Consider the following 18,322-nt stretch of genomic DNA (forward strand, 5'->3'; position numbering starts at 1 on the left):
TGATCAAATTCAAATCAATCTTTCTGAGAGTTAAAAATGGCATAAACAATAACTTTAGTATCAAACTCAAAATACACATTATAGACATTATATTTATGAAGCCAAGAAAGAGACTCCCTGAGTGCTAGAATTTCAATCATCTTAGGAGGAAGAACAACTTCATAAATGCCCATCAACCTCTTTGAAAAGAACCACTGGAGTCCTGAAGCACTGCTGCAAAAGAAGTTATATTCTGTTGCATATGGATGCCAGCATCAATATTGCATTTAAGTTCACTGCTATCGATGGCTGTCAAGCATCTATTCTATGTATATTCAGTACAATCTGTGTTAGTAATATGCTTTATAGTTAATCTGTTAGTTGTAGTTGAATATTATTTTTCATATATTTTAAGTATTTAAATACATTATATAAAGGTTGTTATTTATCTTCAGTGTTAATTTAATTGAATCTCGAATAAAGATAAAGTCCACGAGACTATACTATTGTGCAAATAAAATTGTAATGTGGTTATAGTTGTGAGATTGCTATTACATTTAAGTAATATATCTAAATGTTTCTAGTCGATATTTTTATTATGATTGAACAATGAGTAAAGTTGTTGAAACTGGTACAAATTATATTCTTTCCTTTTATAGGAAACAACTGATTTCATATGTTGAGATATGTGAGATATATAGAACTAATATGTAGATGATTATTTTATAAATAAATACACTGAATTGATTCGCTTGAGAAATTCATATGGAAAATAACATGTGTTTGTGGGTTACTCAAGTGATGGTTGCGTAAGTGATCATTTAACTTGAAATCAATAATTAATCTTATATAGAGATTTTTATGTTTTGATTCATATTACACGTTACTTAGTTCATGAGTAATGAATGTGGATGAATTAGATATATTAGAAACTGTACGAAGATGTTTATGTAATTGAGATATGATTCATCATCTTAGGTTAAATTAGGTAATTTCCCATTTGTTTTATGCTAGTATTGATCGTGAACTTCTTGCGCAAGGTGAAATAAAATTAGCAAATGAGATTTGAAATTTCATTCAATCGGTCAATGGCTAATAAATTATATCTAATATGATTTAACATTGTAAACACGTTCCTTGTATTAAATATTAAATCGAGACATTTGTGATGAAGAGATATTAATTACACTGAAAAATTATGTACTGAAAGATTAAGTCAAACCACTTTTGGCATTTCGAATATTTGGATAATCTTGACATGTTGCTAGACAATATTTTTGACCTTCAAATTAATTAATTAGTTAATATATTCATTGCCAATATATTTGAAACCTAATAGGTCACACATATAAAAAATTGTATGAGAAAATAAAATAAGAAGTTAAATAATGTAGGACTTGATTGAATATAAATTGATATTGAGGTAAAATTGTAATTTGAAAAAATTACGATTTTGATCTAATTAATTAAGTAAGGACTTAATTAAATTTGTCTAAAATTTATATGGCTTATTTATTAAAGTTCTGAACCATAATTATAATTTATTTATTTAATTAATTAATTAAATAAATATTAGTATACTAAAATCCTAGAGTTTTAGCATGAAAGAATCTCTTATGAGACCCTAGAAAAAACTTTTGACAGCCTCCAAAATTTATAGGTGATCAAACATAAATTAGCCACATTTTTATTATCTTTATTATTGCTTATTTACACAATTTTTAGCTTAATTTATGGTTTTTACTTTGTTTTTACAGAAAAGAAAGAAATTGAAAAACTGAAAAAAAAATGCAGAAAATGACAAAAAAGTGATTGGGTCAGTGATTTGCCCAAATCACTGCCCAAATCAAGCAGAAACAGAAAGCTGAAAACTGGATTGATTCACAGGAAGCGATCGGGGCAGCGATCTGCCCAAATCACCGCTCCGATCACACTAACAGCAGGAATTGACAGCAGAAGCGGGAAAAGAGCAGAAAATCCAAATTCAAAGAAAAGAAGTCCAAATCCACTTCAAACACCACAAGATCAGTCCCAAGAGCCACGCTCTTCACTTAGAGAGTTCCATTCTCAATCAAATACAAAATCCAAAGAGGAATCAAAGACTACAAAGAAGACCAAATCAAATTGAGATTTCAAAACCCTAATCAAAATTGAATTGGGATTCTCCAGCTATATAAAGGCAGCATCCAAACCAGCAAAGGGGCATCTCATCTTCAGCAATTCTGTAGAAAATACAGCAGCTTGTCCTCTTCTTTCTTTTCTTCTTTTCTTTTGTGATTTTGTCCACCATGAGTGGCTAAATCCATCCTTTCTAGTTGAAGTTGGAAAATTCATATTTGTGATGAATTGGGAGATTTAAATCTTCATTGTTAAACTTCTATTTATTTTCAATATTTATGCAATTTGATCTTTCTATAATTGTTGCTTTGCTTTTAGAATCAATTTAGGCCTATTGCTTTTAATTGCTTGAGTAACAATTGTTTGAATAATTTAGGTCCGTAATTGCTTAGATTATTTAAATACACATTTAATCAAGTTGCATAATCTAAACTTGACCACGCGGTTGGCAAGGTTAGAATTAGGTTTCTCTAAGTCTTAATGCAGTTAACAGTTGTTCGATACTAAAAGCCCCAAGGACGTTCCTTGGCAACTTGTTAACTAGTGTTTGATTAGTGAACGTTTCCTAATCAAACTAGAACTAAGGAGGAATTTGGATTGTGAGAAGCGTCTTCCACATCCTAAACTAATTTATTGAAATAAATAGGAGTGTTAAAGAATCAATGATCAATTCTAAACAAACTGAAATAGATCCATTCTTCAACTAGAATTCTTCTCCTATTGAAATTCTCATCTATTTAAATTATTGCTTTCTCTTGCTATTTAGTTTTAATCATCAAAACAAAACTCCCTCTTTTAATTTCTTGTTATTTACTTGTCCAAGTCATTATTAGAAAAATCCGTAGTGTCAAATCCCTGTGGTTCGACCCTATTGCCACTATCTACAAGTTAATTGTTGATTGTTTAATAGGTTTATTTTTTACGGCTTCGACAACGGCTATCAAAAGCCCCTGCTGCAGAATTTTCTGCACCAGCAGAATTTTCTGCACCAGCAAATTCACCCACTGCCACGCCTGTCACTGCTGAAATTGCACCAGCAATTGCTAAACCTGCTGTCCAAAAGTCAGCAACCTCAAAAATTGCCCCAACTGAATCAGAAGTTGCTGCACTTGCTGAACCAGCAACATACATCACAGTACCAACATCTGCTAAAGCACAGTTTGCAACCCTTGCTGCTATCCAAAAACCAGCCATTGCTGTGTTTGCCCAAATCGCACCAGCCCTCAAACAGCCAGTTAAGACAGATGACAACCTGCCCAAATCACTTCAGCAAGCAGAAAATAGGATGCCCAGACCAGTTAGGCAAACAGCTCCTGAACAGCCAGCAAAGAAGCAACAAGTGGGACAAATGGCTTCATCCTTGAGTAAGCTTGAATCACAAGGAAAACTACCTTACCAAACTGAGATAAATCCAAGGCAAAATGCTAGTGCCATCACATTGAGGAGTGGAAAAGAGCTGCAAGACAGTAGGGCTGAAAAATTGCAAAAACAGGCCATGGAAAAAAATCTGCCAGAAAGTGATCAGGGCAGTCGATCTGCCCAAATCACTGACCCAATCGCTAGGCAGACTGAGCTGCCCAGCAGTGATCTGCCCAAATCACCCAGACAATCTGCCCAAATCAGTGAGCAGACAGATATGACAGAAGATGATCAACCCAAATCACCCAGACAATCTGCCCAAATCAGTGAGCAGACAGACATGACAGAGGGTGATCTGCCTAAATCAACAGGAGATCTGCCCAAATCAACAGATGATCTGCCTAAATCACCTAAGCAAATAGACCCCGTCTTGCCTAAATCACTGGAGCAGACAGACATGGTAGAGAGTGATTTGCCCAAATCAACACCAAATCTGCCCCAATCAGCAAGCAGACAGCAAGCAGAGTCCCAGACAGCAACTGCACCAGATCTGAAGACCTTGCCCAGCCACCTCAAATATGCCTACTTGGAAGCTGAAAATACACTTCCAGTAATTATTTCCAACCAACTCAGCAAGGAGGAAGAAGAAAAGCTCCTTGATATGTTAAGGAAGCACAAGAAAGCAACTGGGTGGACCTTGGAGGACATAAAAGGCACCTCAAGACCATTTGGTGGAGGCTCATCTCACCAGAATCAAGGACAGAATGCAGCATATGGAGCGCTTGCTGCAGCTGCTGGTGGACCATTTTCTGCCCCACCACCATGACAGACAGTGATTTGGCGAGTGATTTGCCCAAATCACTGGCCAAATCACCCCCAGGCCAGGAAGTCCCTTTCCCTTTCCTTCTTAAATTTTTTATATAAATGTTTAACCATTGAGGACAATGTTTGGGATAGGTGTGGGGGTATTTACTGCTGTTAGGTTATATATATATATATATATATGTAATACCCGGCTAGACTCCGGTATCGGAAGTCCTACCGTCCGGTAGGGTTTGGATGTCGGAAACCTCTAGAAGGGGTAATATGATGTTTTTATGAAATGTTTTCAATGTATTTTAATGTTTTAAGTATGAACTAAATGAGTTTTTGCATGAAAACAGCTTTTGAGGAAAACTCAGGTTCGGCCGCCGAAAGTGAAGTTCGGCCGCCGAACATTCAAGCATTTCGGGTGTGCTTTAGGCCCCCGAAAGCATAGGTTGAGGAAGTGCAGGTTCGGCCGCCGAAACTCAAGTTCGGCCGCCGAACATGGCATGCATGCGGGAGCACGTTCGGCCCCCGAACGTGGCCTGGCCAGCTGGTATAAAAGGACCCCTTAGCCGAAAACGGGCGAGCTTTTCTCCCCATTGTCGGCCAAGGTGAGTTTTCCACCCTTCCTCACCATTTTTGAGTTCTTTCCTTCAATCTTTCATGATTTTCACTAGCTTTCTTCTTGTTTTTGAAGATTTACAAGTTTTGAGCAAGTTTTGGAGTTTTGAGGTTCAAGGACCCAAATCTCCCACCTCCGAGTTTAGGACGTCTCTCTCTCGATCTACAAGAGGTAAGAGCCGATCTTAAGCTCTAAGTATGTTTTAAGTAAGTTTTATGCTAGATCTATGGGGAAGAATGCATATTAGCTCATAGTTAGGTTTTTATGTTTAAGTTGAGTTTTTGAGCAATGTGTGTTGCTTGAGTATGTTTGAAGTGTTGTAGATGGGGTATATGTGTGTTTGAGGCCCCTAGGAGCTTGTATGCATGTTTTAGATGAGTTATATGCATGTTTTGAAGTTTTGGGAGGCAAGAGGTTCATTTGAACCAAGTTTCTGCCCATTTGGGAAGAAACCAGGTTCGGCAGCCGAAGGAACTTTCGGCCGCCAAACCCCCTTTGTGGAGGCAGCCTTAGGCTGCCGAAGCTTGCCCCCGCAGGAGATGTTAGGCGTGAAAGCGGACTTTCGGCCGCCGAAGGTGATGTTCGGCCGCCGAAAGTGCCTGACTTTCGTCTCTGGAGGGAAGGTTCGGCCGCCGAAGGTGCCGCCGAACCTGCCTGACTTTCGTCTCTGGAGGGGTTTTCGGCCGCCGAAGGTGCCGCCGAACCTGCACTGTGCAGCCCTCTTTTGCATGTTTTTGCATGCTTGTTTCATGATGTTTTAAGGGGTTTTTGGGGAGTATTTTAGAGTTATGTTTATGTATGTTTGGTCCCTTATTGGAGTCCACCCGTGTAGGTTCGGACCCAAGGAACAGAGGACCACAGCAGTGAGTCAGCTGCCACAGAGTATAGTCAGAGCTAGCCAGAGGTGAGTGGAATAAACCATAAGTTTTAAATTAATGAAATATGAATTCTGAGCATGACACATGCATCATGAATGCCATGAGATATAGTAGGTTGTTTGCATTAGTATTCACGAATATGTTGCATTGCATAATGATGATGATGATGTGGATTGGTTATTGAATGATCCTTTAGTCCTCTTATGTTATGATATGATGAGATTATGATAGAGAGACCAGTGAGGCCCATTCTACGCCCCTGGAACATAGTAAGAGAAAGACCAGTGAGGCCCATTCTACGCCCCTGGCATATTGGAATGTTATGTTATGTTACAGTTATAGTAAGAGAAAGACCAGTGAGGCCCATTCTACGCCCCTGGCACGATTGGACTATGTTGAGGACTATAGGTGACAATACCATCCTTATGTGATTTGTTTGTGCTGTGTTGCATTCCATGAAAGTATGAAAATTTTAATATATGTTTTATATATTCTGCTCACTGGGCTTTAGAGCTCACCCCTCTCCCCTGACCCCAGGATTGCAGGTACGGGCTAGACAGAGAAGTCAAGAAGAGTAAAGTCATGATTGTAATAGATAGCTTGTGGACATGACAAATGACATTTGTATTATGTTGTAATGTAAGAAACAGTATAGAATGTTATGTAATATGATATTGAGGTATTAGTTGTGCTTGACCCTATAGATATTGTAATCCCTTGTTATGCATGATCTTTATGTTTATGGATATCCATGTTAGCCGACTCAACATTTTATAGGCCACCCTTTTGGGGGGCATTATGAGATCCCATAGAGGGGATCAAGTTATGATGATGACTATGTACAGGTTGAGTTTGGCTTATGATAGAATGTATGAAAGAAAAAGTTTACAGTTTATGTATATGGTTGATCATGTTTGGGATTGTACAGGTTTATAGTATGTATGTTAGGCTTGCTACGGGTCCCGGCGGCCTTAAGTCGACCCGGATCCTAGCGCCGGTAGCGGTCCGATTTTTGGGTCGTTACAATATATATATATATATATTCGTTTACATTATCTTTTTGTTTCTTTTTGCATCTTTTTGCCCCATAAACACACACCAAAATTTTTTCACATATTTTTCACTTTTTTGCACACACACACACATAATTTTGACTTAGCTTTTGCTCTACTCAGCATAGATAATAAGGTTAATAGAGCTTCCTATCTCATGACCCCATTGATTTTCCACCCCTTTAAACCTAAATTGAATCAATTATAGTGTGCTACCTTCACTTTGGAAGTTCTTTTCTTGAAATTGAATCTCTAAATTTGCATTGGTCAAGGGAAATAAAAATATAAATACATGCAAATAAAAAGTTAGTGTAACTCCCTATGAGGTGATTTGCCCAAACTGTCATGAAAAGAAAAGAAAAAGAAAAAAAAATCAGCACAAATCATAAACCTGTTCCAATGGCCAAATAAGCTATGAACAGAGCTAGTAGCCACTTGAAAAAGTGACTAACTCAGTAACCGGGGGTGGGTATCACCAATATGCACCTTCGCGTAAAAATGTTAGTGATTTTTTCAGGCAAGAATAAATAAGTGTTGCTGAATAAAAAGTGTGATTAAAAAGAATGGCAAATCACTCTTAGAGGTTGCATTGAGCTTATACAAAGAGAATAAGCATGATTGAACCAAAAACCTTTCTCTTGGCCATGGTAGGTGAAGGGAAACAAGGTAAAAAGAGAACAACCTTAGTGCATGTAATCTACATTGTGTTGCTTCAATTTAGGAGTCTAGGGGGGCTGATTAAGTGGTATTTAGGCTCAAAGGAAAAAGGAACTTGATTGACTAAGTTATTTGTTGCTTGAGGACAAGCAAAAAGCTAGGTGTGGGGGTATTTGATCAAGCATAAATTAGCCACATTTTTATTATCTTTATTATTGCTTATTTACACAATTTTTAGCTTAATTTATGGTTTTTACTTTGTTTTTACAGAAAAGAAAGAAATTGGAAAACTGAAGAAAAAATACAGAAAATGATAGAAAAGTGATTGGGTCAGTGATTTGCCCAAATCAAGCAGAAACAGAAAGCTGAAAACTGGACTGATTCACAGGAAGCGATCGGGGCAACGATCTACCCAAATCATCGCCCCGATCACACTGACAGCAGGAATTGACAGCAGAAGCGGGAAAGGAGCAGAAAATCCAAATTCAAAGAAGAAAAGTCCAAATCCACTTCAAACACCACAAGATCAGTCCCAAGAGCCACGCCCTTCACTTAGAGAGTTTCATTCTCAATCAAATACAAAATCCAAAGAGGAATCAAAGACTACAAAGAAGACCAAATCAAATTGAGATTTCAAAACCCTAATCAAAATGGAATTGGCATTCTCTAGCTATATAAAGGCAGCATCCAAACCAGCAAAGGGGCATCTCATCTTCAGCAATTCTGCAGAAAACACAACAGCTTGTCCTCTTCTTTCTTTTCTTCTTTTCTTTTGTGATTTTGTCCACCATGAGTGGCTAAATCCATCCTTTCTAGTTGAAGTTGGAAAATTCATATTTGTGATGAATTGGGAGATTTAAATCTCCATTGTTAAACTTCTATTTATTTTCAATATTTATGCAATTTGATTTTTCTATAATTGTTGCTTTGCTTTTAGAATCAATTTAGGCCTATTGCTTTTAATTGCTTGAGTAATAATTGTTTGAATAATTTAGGTCCGTAATTGCTTAGATTATTTAAACACACATTTAATCAAGTTGCATAATCTAAACTTGACCACGCGGTTGGCAAGGTTAGAATTAGATTTCTCTAAGTCTTAATGCAGTTAACAGTTGTTCGATGCTAAAAGCCCCAAGGACGTTCCTTGGCAACTTGTTAACTAGTATTTGATTAGCGAACGTTTCCTAATCAAACTAGAACTAAGGAGGAATTTGGATTGTGAGAAGCGTCTTCCACATCCTAAACTAATTTATTGAAATAAATAGGAGTGTTAAAGAATCAATGATCAATTCTAAACAAACTGAAATAGATCCATTCTTCAACTAGAATTCTTCTCCTATTGAAATTCTTATCTATTTAAATTATTGCTTTCTCTTGCTATTTAGTTTTAATCATCAAAACAAAACCCCCCTCTTTTAATTTCTTGTTATTTACTTGTCCAAATCATTATTAGAAAAATCCGTAGTGTCAAATCCCTGTGGTTCGACCCTATTGCCACTATCTACAAGTTAATTGTTGATTGTTTAATAGGTTTATTTTTGACGGTTTCGACAACCGCTATCAATAGGAGAGGCACAGAGCTTACTCAAAACCTCTCCCCTTCTCAAACTCTTAGAACAGTTCTAAGATTTTTCGATCGTCATTCTGTGTGGACATCAGTAGAGACCGGACACTTGGTTGATTTATAGTTTGTGACAACCCAATCAAGACGAATGATCTCGTATTTTTGTTGCAAAGAAAATAAAAGGTGTTTATTTTATCTTTAATATTATTACTTTATTCATTTACACGTGATCCATGTTGGTAAAAAAATTCTATTTTTCTATTTCTTCCGCTATGCTCAATCCGATTGAAAATCCAACATATGCCCCTATACACAAGATCCACATTTTGTCGATCAGTGAGAATCTTAGAACCTAAAGCAACCACTTCAACTATAGTTGATTGCTTTCGATGCTACAGAAACCAATTTCGTTGTCCATATACACCAAGCAATTGAATAATTCTTCATCAAACAACGATCAATATATTACAAAAAGAATTATTTATGTAAAAAAGTAAATAAAAATAATTACAATAAGCAAATATTAAAATATACTCTCTCCATCGCATAATTTTTGTCCATATTTTTTTTATTATCCCAAAATTATTGTCAATTAAAATATACTTTCTCCATCTCAGATGACCCAAGAAGATAAGAGTGAATGCAAATTGACCTCCTCCTTGACTCTTCCTTTCTCAGACGCCCCGGCCTCTTCTTTTCTTCTTCTTCTTAAGATCTTGTTAATTCCTCTTTTTGATTTGGCTTGTGTACAAATCTTATTACTATAAATTAAATTCTTGTTATTTTGGTTTATTGGTTAGTTTGAGTATAGATGTTGATTATTTTAGTTAATTTTGAGTACAGTTCTTGATTATCTTGTTTGATTTGGAGTGTAGATCTTGATTATTTTTATTGATTGGTCACCTTCTTATTTCTCCTTCTTCATTGATGATGATTTTTTTTTGTGAAACTCTTTTAGATGGAATTTGTTGTAAGTTTCTTGTAAAGTTTGATACTGGTTATTTAGGATTGTAAATTGATTATATTTGTTTATATCATATTGATTTAATTTGGGATTGTTATTAATTAAATTTGAGTTGTTGATTTTTTTTACTTTAGAATTCTTAAAGAATTAGGATTCTTATGTGATTTGGATTATTAGAATTTCGTTTTTTGTTTCAAAGAACACTATTGGAGTTTCATATTGCAATGCAAGTGAATGAGGTTTTTCTTAGATCAGTGGTTCAGTTCCAAACTAAAATAGAACCAAATCGAATTAATTCAGTTTAATTTGATTCTTCTTAATTTTAATTCGATTTTGATTTAAATTTTTATTTAATCGGTTTTTTAATTTTTTAATTTCGATTCGATTCAAAACCGAATCGACCAAATACTCTCCCTAATCGACCAAATACTCTCCCTAAGCGAGATAAAACAAAACTAATAAAACCATAACTAATTTTTGTGTACTAAAACTCTGTTTGTTTTCAAAAAAAAAAAATAATATATATTTAGAAAAATCCTAAAAAATATTTTCTAATAAAATAAATTTTATTTTTATTTTTAATTTTAAAAATTAAAATATATTAATAAATTTATATATATAAATCTTAATAAAATTCTCAAAATATAAAAAATGATTTGTTTTTTTAGAAAAAGGAAATCATTTTATTTAAAAATGACTTAACCTTTTCTTTTTCAGAAAAATATTATTAGTCGACTAATTTTTCATACGCCAGAAAATATGGAAATAAATAGAGTCCTAGACCACAACTAATTTAATTAATAAAACTTTAATGAACTAGTTGATCCTTTCCATAATTATTTATGTTGTTTGCATCATATTGTTTTGCCAATGTCTCCGATACTTAAGTTAATATGGATACTGAGTTAATAATATAACAGACTAGAAAGAAATTAACATGCCTTATGAGCTTTCTACATAGTGTAATGGATAAAGTTTAGATAATGTTAGAAGAGTATGAGATAATGAATCATATTTAGAATAAGATATAGAATTCTACATGAAATATGATATGAAAACTTATACATATAAGGATAATATCCTAATTGCGATTAGGATTCTATCACTTTATTAGGAGTTATAGTGTATGTGAATAATTGACGTGATTTGAATTATTCAAATCAGATTTAATATAATTTATTATCGATCTACATCAGTAGTTCCTCCTTCAGAGATCAAATCTTTAGGTTCAATACTGGATAGTTCCTGAAGTGCTAAGATTAGATTGATGATGGGACCGGAATAAGACTATGCTGCGATTGGCCAGAACCTACAAGGGAGAAAATGTGAGGTAGTAGTGGGTGCTCACAACAACCACTCTGACGCTCAAATCAGTATCGTGACAAGTAGAGAGAAGGCAACAAATGGTTTAGAGCTTTTAGTGTTAGAGCACAGCATACATTTATCTTTGTGATCATTCCACTTTTATACTGTAAAAAGATGGAGATAAATATAGTATTTTTTAAAAATTTAGCGATGATGTGGCCGGCTGTTCGGTAATGGATATTATCAGCTAATGGATTGATGATCCCGCGATCATAGGCGAAGTGGAAAAGTATCTAGTAATAGTAACCATGTGCCAAGACTTGGCCTATTAAGAAAGGGCGAGTCTTGACGGTAGTTCGAGTATTAAAGTGTTAAGGTCTCCCTTTCCATAGCGAGATCACATCTCCCACTTATCAGATCTTTGCCACGTGGCCCTTGTTTTGTGGTGTTAACTCATAACTTACTTTCGGCAGATGTTATGTAATATCAGAGGTCCCCCACCAGTCTCGACTTTTTAGGTTCGAAGATGACTGTTTGCCTTTCCGGTTTAGGACACCTGGCATGATCTCGTTTATGAGCGTCGTTTCGCTTGCCTGTTGATCGCCTTATCTTCTGCGCTGCATTCAAAGCTTTGTTGGCTATTTCACTGTATAAAAATCCTTCATTTTTCTTTTTGTTTCACAATAATTTCTCATGGGATAGAGGAGCCAAGGTTTCTTCTTCTTTTGTTTTTTTTAGAGTAACCAAATCTTTGTGGGAGATAGCATCATAGGCTATCAAATCTGTGTGGGAGATATCATCACGGTCTTTGAAGGGCAACTGAATACGGGTCTTTTTGAAGATGCAGGCACACTACTTAACCCTGTGTATTGGCTAAGGACTGCAACCAGCCTGACTATAATGGCTTTTCAGCGTCGCGACCTCTGGGGGTTGCATTATGCGAGATTAATTCCGAGGGCAAGGCCAGAAAGGTAATTGGAGAGACAACTCTTCTTACGACCTTTCAGACGGCTTCCTTTCCTAGATTTTAAGGATTTTGATGTGATAGGGACTTTTGATGTAATAGAGATTTTCGATGTTACAAAGACTTTTGATGTATTAGAGACTTTATTCAAGTCCATTTCTGGACTCCTTGTATCTTTTGTAATTAAAATATATGTTTTGATGCTTTTGTGCGCTTCCCTTATTGCCACCATTTTTGCCAACCGAAGGGGGTTAAAGCGTATCTTCTCTAATGCTCTTTTAGTCATAAAATAGTCTTTGAAAAAAGTAGGATTAATACCTGGACATGTGGCCCGGTACTGTCGTCCTTCCGTCGCAAAATGCCTTAGGTGGGTTTATGACCTAGCCTTATGAAAATTTGCCTTATGGCCTTAATTCATGGGATCAATGCCCATGCGGTCTGGCGGGAACCATCTTGTAGCCTAGTTTGGCGAAGAGAACCTTGTGGCCTTTATTCGTGGGATAATTGCCCGAGTGATCTAGCGAAAACTGTCTCGTGGCCTGGTCTGGCGAAGAGTGCCTTGTGGCCTTGATTCATAGGACCAACACCTGAGTGGTCTGACTGGACCGCCTTGTGACCTGGCCTAGCAAAGAGTACCTTGTGGCCTTGATTCGTGGGACCAACGCTCGAGTGGTCTGGTGGGAATCGCCTTGTGACCTGGCCTAGCGAAGATTGCCTCGGGCTTTGATTCGTGGGACCAACGCATTTGTGGTCTAGCGAAAATCGTCTTGTGAGCTGGCCTGGTGAAGATTACCTTGTCCGTGGAGTCGAACCTTACCTCTTGCTTGATCCATAGTTCTTGATGGATAGATAGGACAACTTCTGCTACCCGCTTATTTTTTCCCTTTCCCTTATCAAGTCCTTTGGTGATGACATATACACTTCTAGCCATTTCTAAGAACAAGAAAGAAAAGTTTCTTTTTTAGAGAGAAAAAAGGACTAAGGGTCTAGCATGAACCCAAATGAACAGAAAGAATCCAATGGGTATTCCGACAACGGAACCAAATAATATTGTTGAGATTGAATTAATGACGTGGTTAGAATGAGACTATGCTGTGATTGACTAAAACCTGCAAGGAAGAAAATGTGAGGTGGTGGTGGGTGCCCACGACAACCATTCTGACACTCAAGTCAGTATCGTGACAAGTAAGGAGAATGCAATAAATGTTTTAGAGCTTTTAGTGTTAGAGTATAACTTAGTTTTGTCTCTGTGATCATTTCCTTTTATACTATAAAAAAATGGAGATAAATATAATATTTTCTGAAAATCCAATAATAATGTGGGTAGTTGCTCGATAATGGATATTGTCGGCTAATGGATTGATGATTCCATGATCATAAACAAAGTGAGAAAATATTTAGTAACGATAACCCTAGCGAGAAAATATCTAGTAATAGTAATCATGTGCCGTTATATTATCTAGTAATTAATGAATTTCTCCGTATTATAAAGTTTAACTAATAATTCTCTTAAAAATAAATCAATTAAATTAAATTCTTCTAAATTTTCAATTTTAAGTACGTTATGAAAATATATATATTGTTTGAAATGTTTCACTACAATATGAATTCTATTCAAAGGAATTTTTCCACACTTATACATAATTTCTAATTTTTTAACATTATTTTTTTAAAATATAAAAAATTGAATACATTTATCCAAAATGCAAAATTTCAGACGATAGTGCTGATACTTCTTATATAGATTATTATCAACTAGTACAAATAAATTGCATATGTGAAAGCTACGATATAATTATTCATTTTCAATTAACTAAATACTTAATTAATTAATAATTAATATAAACGAGATGCAACATCTCATTCCATCTTTCTCAACCCTATATATATACATCTATGATCCCTTGCTTTTAAAGCAATTTTTCTAATTTTTTTATTATTTTTTAAAAATTTTCCTTTGGATTGCCTCAGTCTTTTTCAAATCATCACCTAACATTATTACCTCCCTTATTAGCATAACTAAAAATGGGTTTAAAAAATGTACCCTAACTTAAATAAATAAATGATTACCTGAATCAAGCCATTTAGACTTACAGTTATAAAGCAGACGAGTAATGAATAAATAAAATAAGGTTAACTTTCCTGAAATTTTCAGCAAATTTCATTTTCGAAAAATAAGGTAAATTTTCAATTTGGTGTTTGGATCCCTTCAAAAGACAAATTAAAATTAGTGGGACTTTGTTATAACCCATGAAAATGATAGTTAGCTAGTCAACTATATAAAAGAGATTAGAGAGGGACAAGGTCTTTTGTTTGATGTGATAGCGGTTAGTAGAATTTGATTTAAATTAAAAAGTTAATTGAATTAAATTAATTTAAAATTTTAATTTAATTTTTTATTTTTTTATTTTTATTTTAAAATTTTTTTATTATTTTAATTTAATTTGATTTTTAATTAAAAATCAATAAAATTAAATAATATATTATTTTTAATAATATATAAAAATTAGATTATAATCAAACCATGAATATGAAAATAAAATATATTTCTCCATACCAGTTAAATTTATTTGTTCAACTTATTGAAAAAATAAAAGAGTAATTGTTATTTAAAAAATTTATACGATTTAGCTATTCTAATTTAGTTCAATGGATAAATACACATCCATCGCATGGGAGAGTTAGTTTTAAATTTTCGTACCCTCAATTATTTAAAAAAAAAACTACAATTTAAAAAACATAAAAAAAAAATAATAAGGGCACATTTAACTTGATAAGACTCGAAGATCCAAAAGAGTGCCTGTTCCAAACAAGAAGCATTTTGATTGACTTTTGCAGTTGATAATTGCTGCTGAAATATTTTGCTGCTGAATTTTTTTTTTTTTTCTCTGCTGCTATGTTGCACATTTTTGAATAAGTCATATTTTAGTAGAATAAGTCAGCTTGTTATCTTAACCGACTAAGCTTACTCTTAACTATTCTTTTGGGAATATTTTCTGTTAGTCGCTTGGAAATAGGAATTGCTGTTGCATTCTATTCCTATTTAATTTGCAATGTATCTGCTGCTAAGATCATGAATGAATTACAGAAAAATCATTTTATTTCCAATTTCTTTCTTTAATCTTTTAAGCTTTGACTGGGACCTATCATTGGTATCAGAGCTTAACTTTTCCCTTCTTTTCTTCTCTTCTTTTCCCTTTCTAATGGCAACAAACAAAGAACGTATTGAGCATCTGGAGGCTGCGGTTGGCCAACTTCAAAACACTGTTGGTCAGCTTCAAAACTCTGTTAGTCATATGGACCATGGACTTAATGCCAAATTACAACATATTGAAGCGGCTATCACCAAATTCTCTGAGATAACAGTTTCTAACAAGGATGGTACTAGCAGTGTGGGAGATCAAAGCCAAAGTCAATCCACTAAGGAGGATTCAACAAAGGGAGGAAAGCCTATCTTTGCTTCCAAACTCGCAAAAATTGAATTCCCCAGATTTTCAGGCGACGACCCGACAGAGTGGATGACTAAAGTCGATCAGTTTTTCGATTACCAGAAAACTGACGATTCTGAAAAGGTATATTTAGCTTCTTATCATCTTCAGGGGGAAGCAAATCAGTGGTGGAGATGGCGTAAGCGTACATATCATGAAGAAGGCAAAGAGATTTCTTGGGAAATCTTTGTCGATGAACTGTGGTCGCGTTTTGGACCTACAGAATGTGAGGACTTTGACGAATCCCTATCCAAAATTCGACAAGTGGGACCACTGAGAGATTACCAATGCGAGTTTGAACGGTTAGGGAATAAGGTGAAGGGGTGGACCCAGAAGGCCCTAGTAGGGACATTCATGGGCGGTCTTAAAATAGAAATTTCGGACGGTATTAGAATGTTTAAGCCTAAAACGCTGAAGGAGGCCATCAATTATGCTAGGATGCGGGATGAGCAATTGCAGAGGCAGAAAAAGGCAGTTCGAACATTCAATCCGACAAACCCACTTTCACCAACAAAAGATAAGGCGGCAACACCAGTTAAGCGTCTTTCGTGGGAAGAGATGTAGAAACGACGATCTGCTGGGCTTTGTTTTAACTGTGATGCAAAATTCACTCCTAGGCACAGGTGTGTCAAGCCGCAGCTGCTCTTATTGGATGGTGGCGTTGACGAGGACGATGCGGAGGATGAGGATGATCTTGAAATTTCCCTTCACGCACTCACAGGATGGTCCGCTGCTCAAACCATGAGAGTTTTGGTAAAAATTGGGACGATGGAGGTGATTGCTCTTGTAAACAGTGGCTCTACCGATAACTTTGGCAGTGACAAGTTCGCAGAAATCCTCAAATTACCCGCAACACAGATAAAGCCAAGTAACGTGAGAGTTGCTAATGGAGGACATTTGCAATGCAGTGGAAAATTTGAGCATGTGCCCCTTCTGGTGCAAGGTATATCCTTTGCTGTTACATTATATTCTTTGCCTTTAATGGGTTTTGACATGGTGTTGGGCGTTCAGTGGCTTAAAGAGCTGGGAGATGTGAATTGCAACTGGAAGAATTTAACTATGAAATTTCACTGGGATGGTCAGCTTCGCATTCTTAAGGGGATTAACAGTAAACCCATTCAATCATGTTCCTCAAAGGAGATGGCGAAGGAGCTGAGACATGGGAGCTCTATATTTGCGGCTTGTTTCCAATTACAGCAGGAATCACCACCAGAAGAAATCCATCTGGATATGCTGCAATTACTCAACCAGTATGCTGATATCTACCAACAGCCGACTGAGTTACCTCCATAAAGGGAAATTAACCACCACATCATCTTGAAAGAAGGGTCAGATCCTGTTAATGTCCGTCCATACAGGTACGCATATTTTCAAAAAGCTGAAATTGAAAAACAAGTTCATGATATGCTAAAATTGGGGCAAATCCGAACTAGCACAAGTCCTTTTTCTTCTCCTGCTTTACTAGTAAAGAAAAAAGATGGGTCTTGGCGATTCTGTACTGATTATAGAGCTTTAAATAGCGTCACTGTCAAACACAGATTTCCCATTCCCACAGTGGACGATATGTTAGATGAACTCCATGGGGCTGCCTTCTTTACTAAAATTGACCTTCGGGCAGGGTTCCATCAAGTACGAATCCATCTAGCTGACATTCATAAAACAGCTTTCTGAACCCATAATGGTCATTACGAGTATCTAGTCATCCCTTTTGGCTTGTGTAATGCCCCCTCTACTTTCCAGTCTCTAATGAATTCCATATTTTGTCCATATTTACGTAAATTTGTGCTAGTATTTTTTGACGATATCTTAATCTATAGCCCCACTTGGTCTATGCATCTTGAACATGTTAAATTAGCTTTTGAAATATTGGGTCAGCATACACTTTTCATCAAGCTCAGTAAATGTGCATTTGGGCAAAAACAAATTGAATATTTGGGTCACATTGTTTTTCATGAAGGAGTTCTGGTGGATCAAGGAAAAATTCAGACAATGCTTGATTGGCCTAAACCCACTAATGTTTCTGATTTACGTGGTTTCTTAGGACTTACAGGTTATTACAGAAAATTTGTTCGAAACTATGGGATGATTGCTCGGCCTTTGACAGATTTGCTTAAGAAGGGAAAGTTCTCTTGGTCGGAAGAGGCATAACTTGCTTTTGCAGAATTAAAAGCTGCTATGACCTCTACTCCAACACTTGCAATGCCCAACTTTAATGAAGAGTTTGTCAGCATACTGATGCTTCAAACGATGGCATTGGGGCTGTCCTAACTCAACAGGATAAACCCATCACGTTTATGAGCAAGACCTTGGGAATTACTAAGCGATCATAGTCCACTTATGCTAAGGAGATGTTTGCAATTGTTCATGCAATCCACACATGGAGGCCGTATTTACTTGGCAGATTCATAATCCAAACTGATCAGAGAAGCCTTAAGTACTTATTGGAGCAACAAATTGTTACTCCTGAACAACAAAAGTGGGTCTCCAAACTGCTGGGATATGATTATGAAATCAGATACAAGCCGGGAAAAGAAAATATTGCAACTGATGCCTTGTCAAGGGTTG

At 35.9% G+C, this 18,322-nt stretch overlaps 2 protein-coding genes across 2 annotated transcripts; both read left to right on the plus strand.

Moving 5' to 3' along the window:
* Positions 1–15,463: 15,463 nt before the first annotated feature.
* LOC110618701 lies at positions 15,464–16,906 on the plus strand. The gene is made up of 2 exons (XM_021761914.2): positions 15,464–16,700; positions 16,769–16,906. The coding sequence occupies exon 1, from the start codon at positions 15,473–15,475 to the stop codon at positions 16,319–16,321; it is 849 nt and encodes a 282-aa protein (XP_021617606.2). The 5' UTR covers positions 15,464–15,472; the 3' UTR covers positions 16,322–16,700; positions 16,769–16,906.
* Positions 16,526–17,905, plus strand: LOC110619100. The gene is made up of 3 exons (XM_021762352.2): positions 16,526–17,007; positions 17,116–17,386; positions 17,633–17,905. Exons 1-3 carry the CDS (start codon positions 16,526–16,528, stop codon positions 17,903–17,905), a joined length of 1,026 nt encoding a protein of 341 aa, XP_021618044.2.
* Positions 17,906–18,322: the final 417 nt, after the last annotated feature.

Source organism: Manihot esculenta, chromosome 7 (genome assembly GCF_001659605.2).
Source record: "Manihot esculenta cultivar AM560-2 chromosome 7, M.esculenta_v8, whole genome shotgun sequence".
NCBI lineage: Eukaryota > Viridiplantae > Streptophyta > Magnoliopsida > Malpighiales > Euphorbiaceae > Manihot > Manihot esculenta.